The sequence below is a fragment of the Panulirus ornatus genome, chromosome 20 (genome assembly GCF_036320965.1).
Source record: "Panulirus ornatus isolate Po-2019 chromosome 20, ASM3632096v1, whole genome shotgun sequence".
Taxonomy (NCBI): domain Eukaryota; kingdom Metazoa; phylum Arthropoda; class Malacostraca; order Decapoda; family Palinuridae; genus Panulirus; species Panulirus ornatus.
Window position 1 is genome coordinate 3,059,774 of NC_092243.1, and position 15,085 is coordinate 3,074,858.

Here is a 15,085-nt window from a genome sequence, read left to right on the forward strand (position 1 = left end):
GACTTTTGTATCCTCAAATTAAACGTTCATGTGACACATACCCATAGCTTTACAGCCTGGGGGGATAATTGCATCATGATATCACAAAGAGGCGACAAGAGATGTTTACAAGAAATTGCTACGTAAACAAACATAATATAGATGAAACTGTTTGTCCACATGAAGGATCTAATTGAGTTCTAACTTCTTTAGGAATGCATTTCGGCCAACACGAACATTTCCTAACACCATAATGTTTATTTTTCTCCTCAACTTCATGTAGTTTATAGTAAAGAACCTTGGCTCATCGTGGTGTCTGGTTGTGAATCTGAAACATTCAACTATTACTGATAAATAAGTTACAGGGGATTCGTTTGTGAAAATGACGCATGAGAGGTATGAATTAAAGATGTGTTTCTGATGTTCTTTTTGGTAGTATATCCCACATTTTCGGTGCAAGGAATTGTTCTAGTAATCAAACTTAGTATCGAATTTATCGTACGTTTTGGTATAACATTTTAGTAATGAGACATTTGGGTTATGTCTCTTGAAAGATATTTGGAACCGGTGCTGTTACTATGTTAAGAGTTGCTCTCTTATATTTGTCATGTTGAAGAAATTCATGTTCCACAGTCTTAAGAAAATCAACTTCGATAAATATTATCATGTGCTTTCAAATCTGGAATTTTTTCCTATTTTATTGAGGTTTGTTTTGGTTAGTTTGCTTTAGAGGAAATGGAAAATATTTATTGTAGGGCACCACATGTACCTTAAGAAGGTGGATGAAAATATCACTATAGTTCTTAATATAAAGACTATAGGAGTATGACATAATGAAGGTAAGTGATCCTTGAGAATAAGAAATATGTAAGGTATATGAATCTCTATCTGTTTATATATCTATTGAGATTGGTATTTCAGATATGCCTTAGAAGGATTGATTTATTTTGTTTCGTAATTAATGATATCGAATACAGCGATAGTATAATATCAAGGAAGCTGTGGGGTTAACAGTAGAGAAGTAGGTAATATACATATCAAATCAACAGACTTATGAAGATTTTACCTAAATTCTATAGTAGACGAGACCTACATTTAATGTACAATACTCTGAATATACCAGTCACACCCATGAAAATGAACCACCAAGATGATGCATGTAGATAGATAGATGACGTACTTTGATCCTTAGAAGGAAATTTATATATGTCAATATTTCAGCCATCAATTCAGTACACGGTGAGGTTAAGATTATATGCACTTGTTGGTAGTCTACAAGTGCATTACCTACTTTTTGAAATTGAACTCCACATTTTTCTTGCAATACGACACTTAATTGTTATCACTTTATTTAGTATTAATCTTGTAATGCTCCAAATCTTTCTCTTTAACTTAATTTTGTTCTCTATACAATATGCAAACATTGCAGAATACAGTCACTCATTATTCAAAGCTAATAGTGATGCAGAATAAACTCGAGAAGTGAAACAAATTGATTAAAGAAAGTATTTACCTTAGTAACATTGGAATACTACATGCATAATATGAATGATTTTGTTGTGCTTTTCTTCCATGGTGCCCTTGAACAGTATATTTACTGAAATACAGTGAAAACATAAATGACCGTACTCCAGTCTTAATCCTGTTCAAGTTAATGTGAAAAGTTCATATCATGATTTATTCTGTTAAGTGAAACAAATTGATCTGAGAAAAGATATACCTAAGGAAGTCTATAGGTAGGATATGATTTATTTTGAAGTGTTAGAATTATGAATGGAAAGTACAATAAGCATGACCGCCATTTTTTTTCCAACTTTCATGAGTGAAATGTAGTGAAGGCTATGATGATCAAGGAATATTTGGGGTAAGCTTATGTAAATCAGGTGAAGCATTTCTGGAAATTATCAGAACTAAGGAAAACTTCACATAATGTTCTAAAGTGGCTAAGAACAATCATATATGGCACATTCTGTAGAGGTTTTGATTTGTCCATGATCCATATGCTGTTATCACTATGTTTTGTGTTTTCTATGAAATTTTTCTGTATATATGATGTTAAGTACATTAGAGATATGGCAAAAAGTATACGGTTCTGTTGTTTTAAGGATTAAGGTGTTACAAATGCAATTTAACCATTTTATGGCACACTGTCTTTATAAAGGTAGCTACCATACTCACAGAAAAAAATACCACTAACAGGTTATTTCTATATTATGTATTATTGAAGAAACCCCAAAAAAGTTGAAGTATGTACAAGTGTATAGAATAACTAGTTTCATGTTTCTGTTGAATTAGATTGATGGCAATAGCACTGCAAGTTTGGCATAACTTATGGTATACACACACAGATGATGGGAGTGAAGGAATAAAGAAATTTTTAAAGCATTCATTATTTTGCTAGGGTGAAATATGCAAGTCTAAGTAAAATCAAATCAGTTTAATAGTTTACATATGAATGCAAAGGCTGAAAAAGTCAGTAAATGATATTGTGGGTGGGTGTGGTATAAGGGGATGAATTGCACAGGGAGAATTTACTGGAATTATTTCATTGATACCTTTTATAGGCTTATACTAATCCATACATACAAAATGTCATGGATATACTGTAGATGTCTTAAAGTTTATTGGAATGTGGTTAGGAAGTACAGGGTTGTGATTTATAGATACATTGATCCAGAAGAGTTTCACTAGGGTGTTGTCACATAAAAATCAGGTGTGCTGTATCTAGAGAGTGCATTTTTTTATGTTTAAGAGGCATTGAACTGTACAAAAGGTAGAATCAGAACTGAGAGGTTATTGTGTTAGCTATATGAATTTCTGAAAATGAAATGTAGGATAATGAATGGGATATTGAAAAATACCTGATGCATTTTGAACACAGTGGAGGAATTGTGTGACAGAAAAATGGAATGAAGGCGGAGAATTATATGTCAGAAGGAGTAAGTGAAAAGCTGTTTACAAAGAACCTAGAGATGTGTCTGGCATGGTTGCTTCTGAGAGAGATTAATGAAAAAGAGAGGCAAAAAGGGTTTTAAGGGAAAGTAAAAAGATAATAAATGGATTGAGAGAGGGTTTTTAAGGGAAAGTAAAAGAATAGTAGATGGATTGAGAGAGAGTTGAATGGGGGAAGGAAAACCTAAGAGGAGATGATAGAACTATTCAATGTAAAGTATTTTTAGGAGCTGGAATTTTGATAAGTATGTTTAGGAAAGTATAGATATGAATTAATTTAATAGTTAAATAAATGAATGAACAATGGTGTATTGAATTTCAGCATCCATTCCACTGAAAATACACCATTGAAGTATTACAGACATATCAGAACTGGGAAGTCATTATAGCAATTAGTTAATGTCATAAAAGAGCTTAAGATCAGGTTGTGTATGTGTATGTGTATGTGTGTGTAATTACCTATTTGTACTGTACGTTTAGGAAGTTTTACACTTGTGGGATTGCTTCTTTTGAACAATGTCTTCTATGATACAGCCTCATAGATTTATGTGTGCTGTCTGCATTAACCATGGCCTCAGTCAGTGTGTTCCATCCATTTACCACTCTGATACAATTTAAGTATTTCTTTACATTCTTATTTACAAGTTTCTTAGTGGATGTCATGTTATGCACTGTGGTTGCTTCATCCCGACATCTCTCAAAGAACTGTCCACCGTCTCCTCTATCAATCTCTTATGAAAACTTAAAGGTTGTGATCAAGTCACCCCTTAGTCTTTCTCTTCCAAGATGGTTACTTTATATCCTCCAGCCTTTCCCCGTAGGTTCCCTGGACATTATGAGTTCTTAGTGTTTCTTTAGGTATGGTGACCAAACCTGGGAAGCATATTCCTATTTTGGCCTTAAGTAGGATATGAATAGCTTGCTAAATATATCCGTATTCATTGACTTGAAAGTTATTTTGATACTTGCCAACAGACAGTTTGTGTCCTTAATGGCTCACCTGATATGAGATTCTGGCAACAGATCAGGGACAATATCATTTCCAAAGTCTGTCTCACACACACAATCCTGAAACTTATTTCCTGCTAGTTAATAATCATATTGAGACCATCTTTCGCTTTGCCCCATCTTTATTACTTTACATCTGTGTGTGTGTGTGTGTGTGATCCATGCTACATACTTCTTGGTAGAATACAAGTCAAAAAGTATAGAGTACAAATGCAGCATTTGGTATGTGAATGGCACAAGACTTCTATGTGATAAAACCTGAAATAATGTTTTGAATATGAGTGAAGTACATTATCAGAAGCTCTTTATCAGTTATGTTATTGAGCTTATCAGTATGTACTTGTTACATAATATCACACATACAGTAGTTAGCTTTGTACAACTTAATCAAGGTTTTAATGAAAACCACAGCACAACTGTTAAATGACATACAAGAGAGAGAATCATTTTGAAATATTTGGTATCACACTTTTCTTAGAGTGAATGTTGAGATTATTGAAATGCATTTGTTACCCTTCAGAAAGAGTGTACTATAAACATGAGATTGATTGCTCCCACAGGTAACTTTTCTCTGGTTAAAGAAAGAAAAGATTTATATTAGCTGTCGTAGATGAAGCAGAGTAGAAATATCCAGACTTAGTGCAGCAGGGAAAATTCAGTTATCTTGTTTGCAAAATATGAATCATGGAAACAACAAGGTATCACCACATTTAAGACTTAAGCTTCTCATTGTATACCAAAAAGGTGTGTTTACTCTGTATGAAGACACCCAGAAGAAAGAGGTGTTATGAATAGCTGTATGAAATGCTTACATAAGATTTTATTAATGTGGTTCATCAGAAATGACATTAAACAGCACTGTGTTAAAGGCTGAACCTCATTCATTATCCAGTGACCATTCTTTTCTAGTTTAGTATGAGTTGGTCCATAGTTTCAGAGAAGATTCAAATGTGAAGAGAAAATAGCTGAATGCTAATTGATGGTAAAAGGTCATATGCCCTTTAATCAGGTGAGCTAGAAAATAAAAGCATTTATGTTTGCTGGGTCTGACAGTGAGATTTGGAACTCTGGAATTGTTAGATTGAAATAGTAGGTAGGAACATTAGATGGCAGTAGTCATTAGGAACATTAGGTAGGAGCCTCTGCCAGTGGTCTGTTAAGGGTGAGGCACTAAAGGCTAAGAAGCAGCACTGGAGTTCTTTAGTTATTGAGACTTGCCTTGGCCACCCCTTTGAGGGAGTTTCAGTTAAAACAGGCATCAAAGATATAGATGGATAGGAATTGTTTGTAAATGGAATTGGGGTTTGTTGAGATATTGTGTCCAGTATAATTCTGTTCAAGAAATCAAGATGAATTTTTTAGAGTGGTGTTAGGAGTGTGGAAAATTATGTACATATACTTAATTTTCTAGAGAGTGGTGTTAAAAGTGTGGGAAATTATATACATATCTTATACATATTTGCTGTTTCCCACATTAATGACAGGGCGCTAGGCAGGGTAGGATTAGGGAGGAGCCAGAAGGGACCTTGCTCCTCCTCCACCTTCCTCCCCAGGGGAAATGTTCAGGGTCTTGCTAAAGAAATATTTAGTCTCCACTATAGTTTGAATCTTGCCAGATAAGTTGTTTTTTCTTGTTTCTCATATTGGCTTTGATTCATGAAGTTTTGCTTTTCTGTCCTCTTTAACTTGATTATGTTTGGCTGCTGAAGACATCATTACAAGTTGAGTATCCTATATCCGAAATGCCTGGGACCAGAAGTGTTTTGGATTTTGGAATATTTGCATATGCATAATGAGATATGAGGAAAACAGGATGGTATGGAAACAAATGGGTTAAAGCTGAGACATATTTCAATGTTTCAACCATTCAGTGGTCTTCCCTGGGAGATACTGATCCCAGCATTCAGCAGGACTGTGTTCCCCAGCAAGTAATAGTCACCCAGTCGGATGCCTTGGCATGGTGCTGTCTGATTGGATCACTTGTCCTCCTGTCTCCACCTGTTCACAGTGATCTCTGCTGCCTAGCGTGACCAGCTGTTGAAACCAGACCTTGTGTTAATGTTGTTCTTAACCCCTTCCTCTAGGTAAGCTCTCACACTATCACAACAGTCAACACCAAGGTGAGTACAGGCAAGTGACAAACCATTTAGTGATTGTGTGGGAGCATACCTAGAGGAAGGGATTAAGAACAACATTAACACAAGGTCTGGGTTTATCTGCTGGTCATGTCAGGCAGCAGAGATCACTGTGAACAGGTGGAGGTAGTAGGATAAGCGAACCAATCAGGGAGTGACTTGCCAAGGCATCCAACTGGGTGTCCATCACTTGCTGGGAATACAGTCCTGCAGAATGCTGGAATCAGTATCTCCTGAGGAAGACCGTTGAACGGTCAAAATGTTGAGGTATGTCTCAGCTCTAACTCATTTGTTTCCATACCGTCCACATATGTCATGACAGATAATAGATAATGAGATATCTTAGGATGGGACCTAAGTCTAAAACACAGGTGTCATAACGTCAGCCACCCATGTCAACAATCTATGTTTGTTTGGCATTACCTTTATTCCTGACTCTGAATTTATATGCTACTGATAAGCAATAATTTTCTTATACTTATTCACTCAGCAGAGAATAAGCAAAAAACACAGTGAGTAGTGCACGTAGGTCTGATGGTGACAATGTTTTGTAACTGTTGCCAACAGAGTGTCACTGCCCATCATTGGTGAGTGTGCTCAGACATGGAATTTTCCACTTGTAACTTCTTTTTGCCACTCAAAAGTTTTGGGTTTGGGAGGATTTTGGATTTTCCAATTAGGGATAGTCAACCTTGTATAAGTATTACTGTATTATGCAAGCCCAGAACCTCTTCTATGGATCTCCCATAGCTTCAAGGCTGTACTCCACTCTTATCTTTGTGTTTATTTAAGAGATTGATTTTAATGTTTAAAAAAAATCCTTAGTGTTGCCCTACTTTTGACTTTGGAAGTGGCCTATTTAGTCTGATACACATGGCTTACAAGAGCAACTCATGATTTTCTGAAATGTGGAATTATAGCAAATACTCTTCATACAGCTCTAACTATGGCTGAGCCAGTGGAGGATGATGTGAGCTTTCTTGGGACTCAGGAGACAACAGGAAATAATTCTTCCAGCTCTGACTGCCAAGTACCTAGCACTGAGTACCACGAAGTTGGGACAGACTATCGGTTGCCTGAGTATCGTCCAGCTGGGGCTCTTAGAGCACCTGTTGTACCCTCTCAGATAAAGCAGGAGAGGAAACACTCATCAGGGTAAGAATCACAAGTAAATGGGATTCTCTTTGTGTGTATTTTTGATGTGTGAATAAGACATAATAAGAGGGCTGTGTAGGTGTGTATATTTTGCGTGTGTGGACGTGTGTATATACATGTGTATGGGGGTGGGTTGGGCCATTTCTTTCGTCTGTTTCCTTGCGCTACCTCGCAAACGCGGGAGACAGCGGCAAAAAAAAAAAAAAAAAAAAAAAAAGAGGAAAATTAAACTTTAGCTAATTAAACATTCCTAATGCAATTTTTTTCAGTTTGGAAAGGCATCCTGTGCTAAGTATCATGATTCCTGATATTCATGAAAGAGATATGTCTACAGTTTTTATTTATCAAAAGTATCCATGTCTTATATAGCTAGTTTTCCTTTGACATTCCAGTTCATGATCAAATTATTGTTACCAGCGACAAAAGAAGTGGTTTTACTGGAATCTTCCTGCATATAGTTATGCCACAAGTGAAAAATCATCTCTGTCAAAGTTGTATCATCATAGTACAATTTTGTAAAGAAACTCCATACCCCTAAAAAGTCCATCCTTTAGCTGCCACTGGTTGTTCCATGGCCTTTGCACTGCATCAGCTCCTGAAGGGGTCCTTGGGTTATATAATGAAGATAATGATATTGATTTCATTAATAATGACATTATTTTCATACTTGTTCACCATTTCCTTCTTCACTTTTGGGCCATAAACATCCAAGGCTTCTTTCAGCCCATCCTTCCACTTCCTCCATGGTTTCTTCCTTTTCCTTATTCCCTCCACTTCTGACATGTTTACTTTTTTAGTCATTCTCTCTTCACTCATCCACACCCCTCCCATACCCTATCATTTCTGATATGATCAAGCCTCTTCGCATGACATATTGTCCTCAGACATTTCATATCCAACACATCCACCATCTGTATTTTTTAACTAGGGACCATACCTCACATTCATACAACATTGTCAGAACTATAACACCAACAGACATGCCATATTTGTTCTCACTGACAGTGGCCTCTGTTACTCACTTTCTTTATTGCACCCAGGACATTTGCCTCTTCACTCATCCTATGGCTCTCTTCAGCTCTCATTGTTCCATTTTCTGTTATGTCCCCTCCAGTGTATCTAAAACACTCAACTTCCTCCAGGTTCTCTTCATTTAGACTCACTCCAAGTAACCTGGCTTTTCTCTACTGAACCTGATAACCTTGCTTTTATTCACAAATGTATTCCAAAGAATGAATTTTTATTATTAAGTAGAGTATATCATTATAGAATCTATCCTCATTGTATTTTCTTTATACTGAATTATGAATTATGCTCTATAGTAAAATCCTACTCTGTATATCTTGATGTTATTCACCTGTGACTTACTAAGATTATTAAGAAAGTACTGAGAAAATAATGATTTTTAAGAGTGGGAATGGTTCAGCTGTTTGTTTATATTTACATTTACTGACATTGCGTACAGATGCATGGTCTTGAGGGTATCTTAGAGGCCATGGTAGATTTACTTTGTGTCATAGAGGAAGAATTATTTAGATGACGTGGAGAAATGTATACAAGGCAAAGACAGCTATTGTGGCACACAAATTTTTGCAAAGTAATGAGCTCAGTTGTTGCTGCTTCACTCATGGGAGGACAAAGAGCAATTAAGTTCCTCTTGTTGTTCATTCTGTTATGAAGTGTCTTTTTCATATACTTTTCATCCATACATTATATGCACATCTTTAGGGTTCTGTGATCATTTAGAATGTTTTAATGCCATGTACATTATTAGTTGTTACCTCTTATCATGTTATATCACCTAAGTATTAACATCCTTTATGGATAAGGGGTTTTTCTATATATTTTTTTTCCAGACTTTGCCATTTCTTGCATTAGCAAGGTAGCATAAGGAACAGACAAAGAAATGACACTCATTTACTCACATCCACTTTCTAGCCTTTATACATAATGCACTGAAACCAGAGCCTCCCTGTCCACAACCAAGCCCCACAGACTGTTCCATGGTTTTTCCTTCCAGCTTCTTATGCCCAAGTTCTGCCTATGGACAGCGTGTTACCACATGTGTATCACATCTCTCCAATTTGCTCTATCCTATGCATGCATCATCCTCATGCATGTTCAGACCCCAATCACTCACAGCATTTTTCCTTCCATTCTTCTTACTCATCCACAGTCTCCCCTTCTCTTTGCTCTCTCCATTTCTAACATATATCTCACCACTCATCATCTCTATACCAGACCATTTTACCACACCCTGCTTAGGTGTTTTACAAATAATCTTCTTGCTACCTCATCTTTTACTCACAAGATCATTCCTTACTCAATCAACCATCCTCACTTTGTCCTCATGCATTTTATTCCCATCATTTTCACTTATCCATATTTTTGCATTTAGGTCCCTCTTCAATACACCCAGGACCTTTTCCCACTCATGCACCCTAAAGTTCACTTCAGCTCTCATAGTTCTGTATTTAACATGTCGACTTCAAGGTATCCAAAGCATTCCATTTCCTTCAGGTTGTCTCGGTTCGTACTCATACTGAAAATCAACCTGTCCCTCTCCCTTGCTAAACCTTGATACCTTAATGCTTCCCAAACTCTGATGCCAGCTTTTTCTAGATTCTAACTTCAGTATATTACTAAAGCAATGTCATCTATAAGCAGCAACTGACTCATTTCCCCTCCCCCATTCTCTGCCCTTTCACATCAAATTGCATATCTTCCTCTCTCTTTTAAACCTTTACATTTACCTTCTTCACTTCCCCATCCATAAACAGTTATGATGCCTTCACACACCCTTGATGCAGGCCCACCTTCAGCTGGAATCACTCACCCTCCTCTCCTCCTACTCACACACATGCCTTACTCCCTTGTTAAAACATCCTAACTACATCTAATCACTCTCCACCCCACACCATATATTCATAACACCTTCCGTAGAGCATATCTATCAACACTTTCAATGCCTTCTCCAGATCCATAAATGCCTAAAATAAATCCTTATCTTTCTCCAAGTATTTCTCACGCAGTTTCTCCATTACAAACGACTGGTCCATATTCTGTCACTCCTGAAGCCACATTGTTCCTTTCAAGTATGTTGCCCTCTGTATGCCACAACCTTTTCAATCAACACTCCCAATCAACCTACCAGTTATAGCCAGCAAACATATCCTAACTAACTAGTATGCAACACTGTCATCCCCCCTTTTGAGAAATTCAACTACAGTTCCATCCACTCTGCCACTTTGTCTCACTTCATCTTATGCAAGGCCTTATACTTTTTTTCACCAAACCATGTGCCTTGGTGAGGTGCCTGAGGATTGGCGGAATGCGTGCATAGTGCCATTGTACAAAGGCAAAGGGGATAAGAGTGAGTGCTCAAATTACAGAGGTATAAGTTTGTTGAGTATTCCTGGTAAATTATATGGGAGGGTATTGATTGAGAGGGTGAAGGCATGTACAGAGCATCAGATTGGGGAAGAGCAGTGTGGTTTCAGAAGTGGTAGAGGATGTGTGGATCAGGTGTTTGCTTTGAAGAATGTATGTGAGAAATACTTAGAAAAGCAAATGGATTTGTATGTAGCATTTATGGATCTGGAGAAGGCATATGATAGAGTTGATAGAGATGCTCTGTGGAAGGTATTAAGAATATATGGTGTGGGAGGAAAGTTGTTAGAAGCAGTGAAAAGTTTTTATCGAGGATGTAAGGCATGTGTACGTGTAGGAAGAGAGGAAAGTGATTGGTTCTCAGTAAATGTAGGTTTGCGGCAGGGGTGTGTGATGTCTCCATGGTTGTTTAATTTGTTTATGGATGGGGTTGTTAGGGAGGTAAATGCAAGAGTTTTGGAAAGAGGGGCAAGTATGAAGTCTGTTGGGGATGAGAGAGCTTGGGAAGTGAGTCAGTTGTTGTTCGCTGATGATACAGCGCTGGTGGCTGATTCATGTGAGAAACTGCAGAAGCTGGTGACTGAGTTTGGTAAAGTGTGTGGAAGAAGAAAGTTAAGAGTAAATGTGAATAAGAGCAAGGTTATTAGGTACAGTAGGGTTGAGGGTCAAGTCAATTGGGAGGTGAGTTTGAATGGAGAAAAACTGGAGGAAGTGAAGTGTTTTAGATATCTGGGAGTGGATCTGGCAGCGGATGGAACCATGGAAGCGGAAGTGGATCATAGGGTGGGGGAGAGGGCGAAAATTCTGGGGGCCTTGAAGAATGTGTGGAAGTCGAGAACATTATCTCGGAAAGCAAAAATGGGTATATTTGAAGGAATAGTGGCTCCAACAATGTTGTATGGTTGCGAGGCGTGGGCTATGGATAGAGTTGTGCGCAGGAGGATGGATGTGCTGGAAATGAGATGTTTGAGGACAATGTGTGGTGTGAGGTGGTTTGATCGAGTGAGTAACGTAAGGGTAAGAGAGATGTGTGGAAATAAAAAGAGCGTGGTTGAGAGAGCAGAAGAGGGTGTTTTGAAGTGGTTTGGGCACATGGAGAGGATGAGTGAGGAAAGATTGACCAAGAGGATATATGTGTCGGAGGTGGAGGGAGCAAGGAGAAGAGGGAGACCAAATTGGAGGTGGAAAGATGGAGTGAAAAAGATTTTGTGTGATCGGGGCCTGAACATGCAGGAGGGTGAAAGGAGGGCAAGGAATAGAGTAAATTGGAGCGATGTGGTATACCGGGGTTGACGTGCTGTCAGTGGATTGAATCAAGGCATGTGAAGCGTCTGGGGTAAACCATGGAAAGCTGTGTAGGTATGTATATTTGCGTGTGTGGACGTATGTATATACATGTGTATGGGGGGGGGGGTTGGGCCATTTCTTTCGTCTGTTTCCTTGCGCTACCTCGCAAACGCGGGAGACAGCGACAAAGTATGAAAAAAAAAAAAAAAAAATGTGCCTTGACTTTCTTATCTTGCATACATTCACATTCCAAACATCCCACATTTGCAACCTCATCGTTAAACACAGCAGTCCTTCAGAATTCTCACTCTGTCTCCTGTTAACCTCTGATTTGCCTGTTGCCACTTCCACACATGATCCCTAAAGCAATGCTCCCATGTGATCTCTAGTTCTCTGTAAATTGCTCATCCTCTTCCACAGTGATTTCTTGTTCTCCCTGAAATTTGCCTACACTTTCTTACCTCACCTCTTATTTGTCCTCTTTTTGAACCCCTTTATCTTCCTCTTGATCTCCATTGTACATCACCTTGTTACTTTCACTCTTTTCTTGCAGTTAATGCCCATACACTTCTCTTTTCTCTTTCACAAGCTACTCAACTTTCTCATCCCACCACTTACTACCCTTACTCACATGCCAGCATCCTGCCTTTTGCATGCCATATACTTCTTTGCTATGTATTATTGTGTTAAAAAAAGTTTTCATAGCAGTAGTTAACACCACTGTGACCATATGTAACTTTAGACGTGTGTTGCCTGGCAGTGGATCAGATCGAGGAACACCTTACTCATCCAACAGTCCAACAACTAGTCCGCGGACTCCAGACAGAAGCCCTAACTATAACATTGACGCTTCTGGCTCCACATATGCCCTGCAGGTAAAAGTCATTGTAAAAAGTCTGTATCATCGTGTGCTATTAAAGAATGTGAAGATGTAGTGAGTTCTTTATGTTTTCTTATTCTTGTCTTGCTCTTGCATGTCTGTACCCTTTTGATAGCAATTTTTGAGAAGCAGAAATATTCAATGGGCGCAATCCTCTGAGTAATTCTGTTCATAGTGACATTTCACTAATGAATTAGCTTTTTGGAAGTATTTATGGAGGTTTGTGCGATTTGGCCATCAAGTTTGGTTAGGATAAGACCCAAGATGTTGAGATAGTCAGTTTTTGCACTGTATTAGCACTCTCAGATTTAGAAAGTTGCAAATTCTTCTTCCTTACTGTTCCAGCCATGATCTTTTCAGTCCACATTTGAATCATGTCTACATCAGTGCAAGAGATAAAGGAAAAGTTGATGTTATTTTGAAAAGAGATTGACTTAAGAAGAAAGTAATTATCATCATGAGATTGACTTAAGAACATAAATATCATCATGAAATTGTGTGTCTTGTGGACTGATTTACAGAGTTCAGGATTATAGAACAGATCTCAGTTGGTTAGAAATTGTTCGTAATTGTCAACATGTATTTTTGTTTGCTGCTTTAGACTGTTAATGTTTAGGTTTTTTATGGCTGAATGAACCCACAAGTTTCTGGGTTTTGTTTCATATTAGCAAATTGTTTTACATTGTTATAGACTTTAGCAACTCAATAGAAATTATGATAGCAGGTGTTCAGCAGGACAAGAAATGGTACTGTAGATTAGCTTAGAAACTGTGAGAGTTCAATAATGTCTTTATTTTTTTACAAGAATTTCACAGTGTTTTGCTGTAATAAAAAGATTTTGAACTCATCATTAAAGATTCTGTTAGTTTTGGATGCTTGAGTAATGCTTTTGGCGGTGTGTGAGTTTAGAGCTAGTACTCTATAAATATGAAATGTAAAATGTAAAAGTAGGTTTTGCTCTCAGAAAGAAATCAAGCATCCTTTTGATAGCACATGATACTTTAGTTGTTGGGGTAAATTCTATATAGTTTCCATCATGTTTTCTCTTATGTGACTTGCTTTCCTTTTTCTTTTTTCATCATTAGGAAATGATGTAAGTCACTTATCTGGTTATTTATCTAGGCTCTCTTGAGGAAAATTTGACTAGCTTGGGAGCAAAAACAAATCCAACAATTCATCCAGGGTGTCCCATCTTTCATCAGCAGTTTCCATGGAGGATCTGTACCAAGAGTGTTTTAAACCTATGGCAGTCTGTTATATGATTCTCATGATGCTCAGAGTTCAGTCAGGTCATACCTCCATTACACAAGGAATTATTCTCTTTGAACATTTCACATGTTGTGTTTCACTTATAAAGATGTCCACCTGGTAGTACTTAAGTTTTAGCAGCTTTTTGATTGTCATCATTGACACTGATATCATTGAATGAATGGAAAAATGGCATTGTTCTGTAGACTGTTTTAAACAGTTTTTGATAAAGTCTTCCAGTGTCTGAGGCTTTTAACCATATTCCAGCTAAGTCTCAGAAAAAAATTGCTGTTGGGAATATCTTAAAGAGCAAGTGTTGAGTACGATATATGGTTGTCAAAATCCTCTGGTTTTGATTTTATGGTTTAAGTACATGTTCAATTAAAAGAGGTGATTTTGCTCACTTTTCCATCCATGCATAGGTATTTCTTAATAGGAAGCACCTAGTTTCTGCAAAATTTGGAACTCATGTGAGATGCAGTATGGGTCATCAGCCTCAGAGTGGACTTGTCCATAACTGGAGCCTCCAGCATATAAAAAAAGTATTTTTTTGTGTTTTTGTTGAAAGTCACATGTTCTAGCATGTGATCTAATTAGGTAGGTTTAGTGTAGTGACATTTGACTGTGTATGACAATGATTTTGGTATGAATATTTTGTTGCTTAGAGATGTGTAATAACTACCAAGTCGAATCATTAGCAATTGGTTAACCCTAACTCTTGAGGATGGTGCATTTGAAATAGTTAATGATTGATTTATAATATATGTGGTGTAGATATTGCAGTTTTGTTAATGAAGACTTTGCTGTGGTCATCCTGATATGTTGTGTGGATTGAGTGTATGGTGTTGCTATATGTAACCAGATCATTGTTTTTTTAACCCCCTTTAGGTTGCTCTTAGGAACATGAAGGAGCGATACCATAAACTGCAGAAGAAAATGGCACTTATAGAAGATGATAACCAGAGACTCATTAGTGGAAAGTCTGAGCTATTTGGAGAAATCGGAAAACTACAGGTATTTGAAAAGATTTTCTATATCAGATGTACTTTTT

At 37.4% G+C, this 15,085-nt stretch overlaps 1 protein-coding gene across 1 annotated transcript in view; it reads left to right on the top strand.

Annotated features, from left to right (window-relative positions):
• The first annotated feature begins 263 nt into the window (after positions 1 to 263).
• spn-F (Protein spindle-F) overlaps positions 264 to 15,085 on the top strand; it is a 40,356-nt gene continuing 25,534 nt past the window's right edge. The window contains exons 1-4 of the mRNA XM_071675359.1: positions 264 to 375; positions 7,013 to 7,229; positions 12,649 to 12,781; positions 14,923 to 15,048. Of these exons, the coding sequence (XP_071531460.1) occupies positions 369 to 375; positions 7,013 to 7,229; positions 12,649 to 12,781; positions 14,923 to 15,048 (483 nt within the window). The 5' untranslated portion in view covers positions 264 to 368. The remainder of the gene's footprint in view (positions 376 to 7,012; positions 7,230 to 12,648; positions 12,782 to 14,922; positions 15,049 to 15,085) is intronic.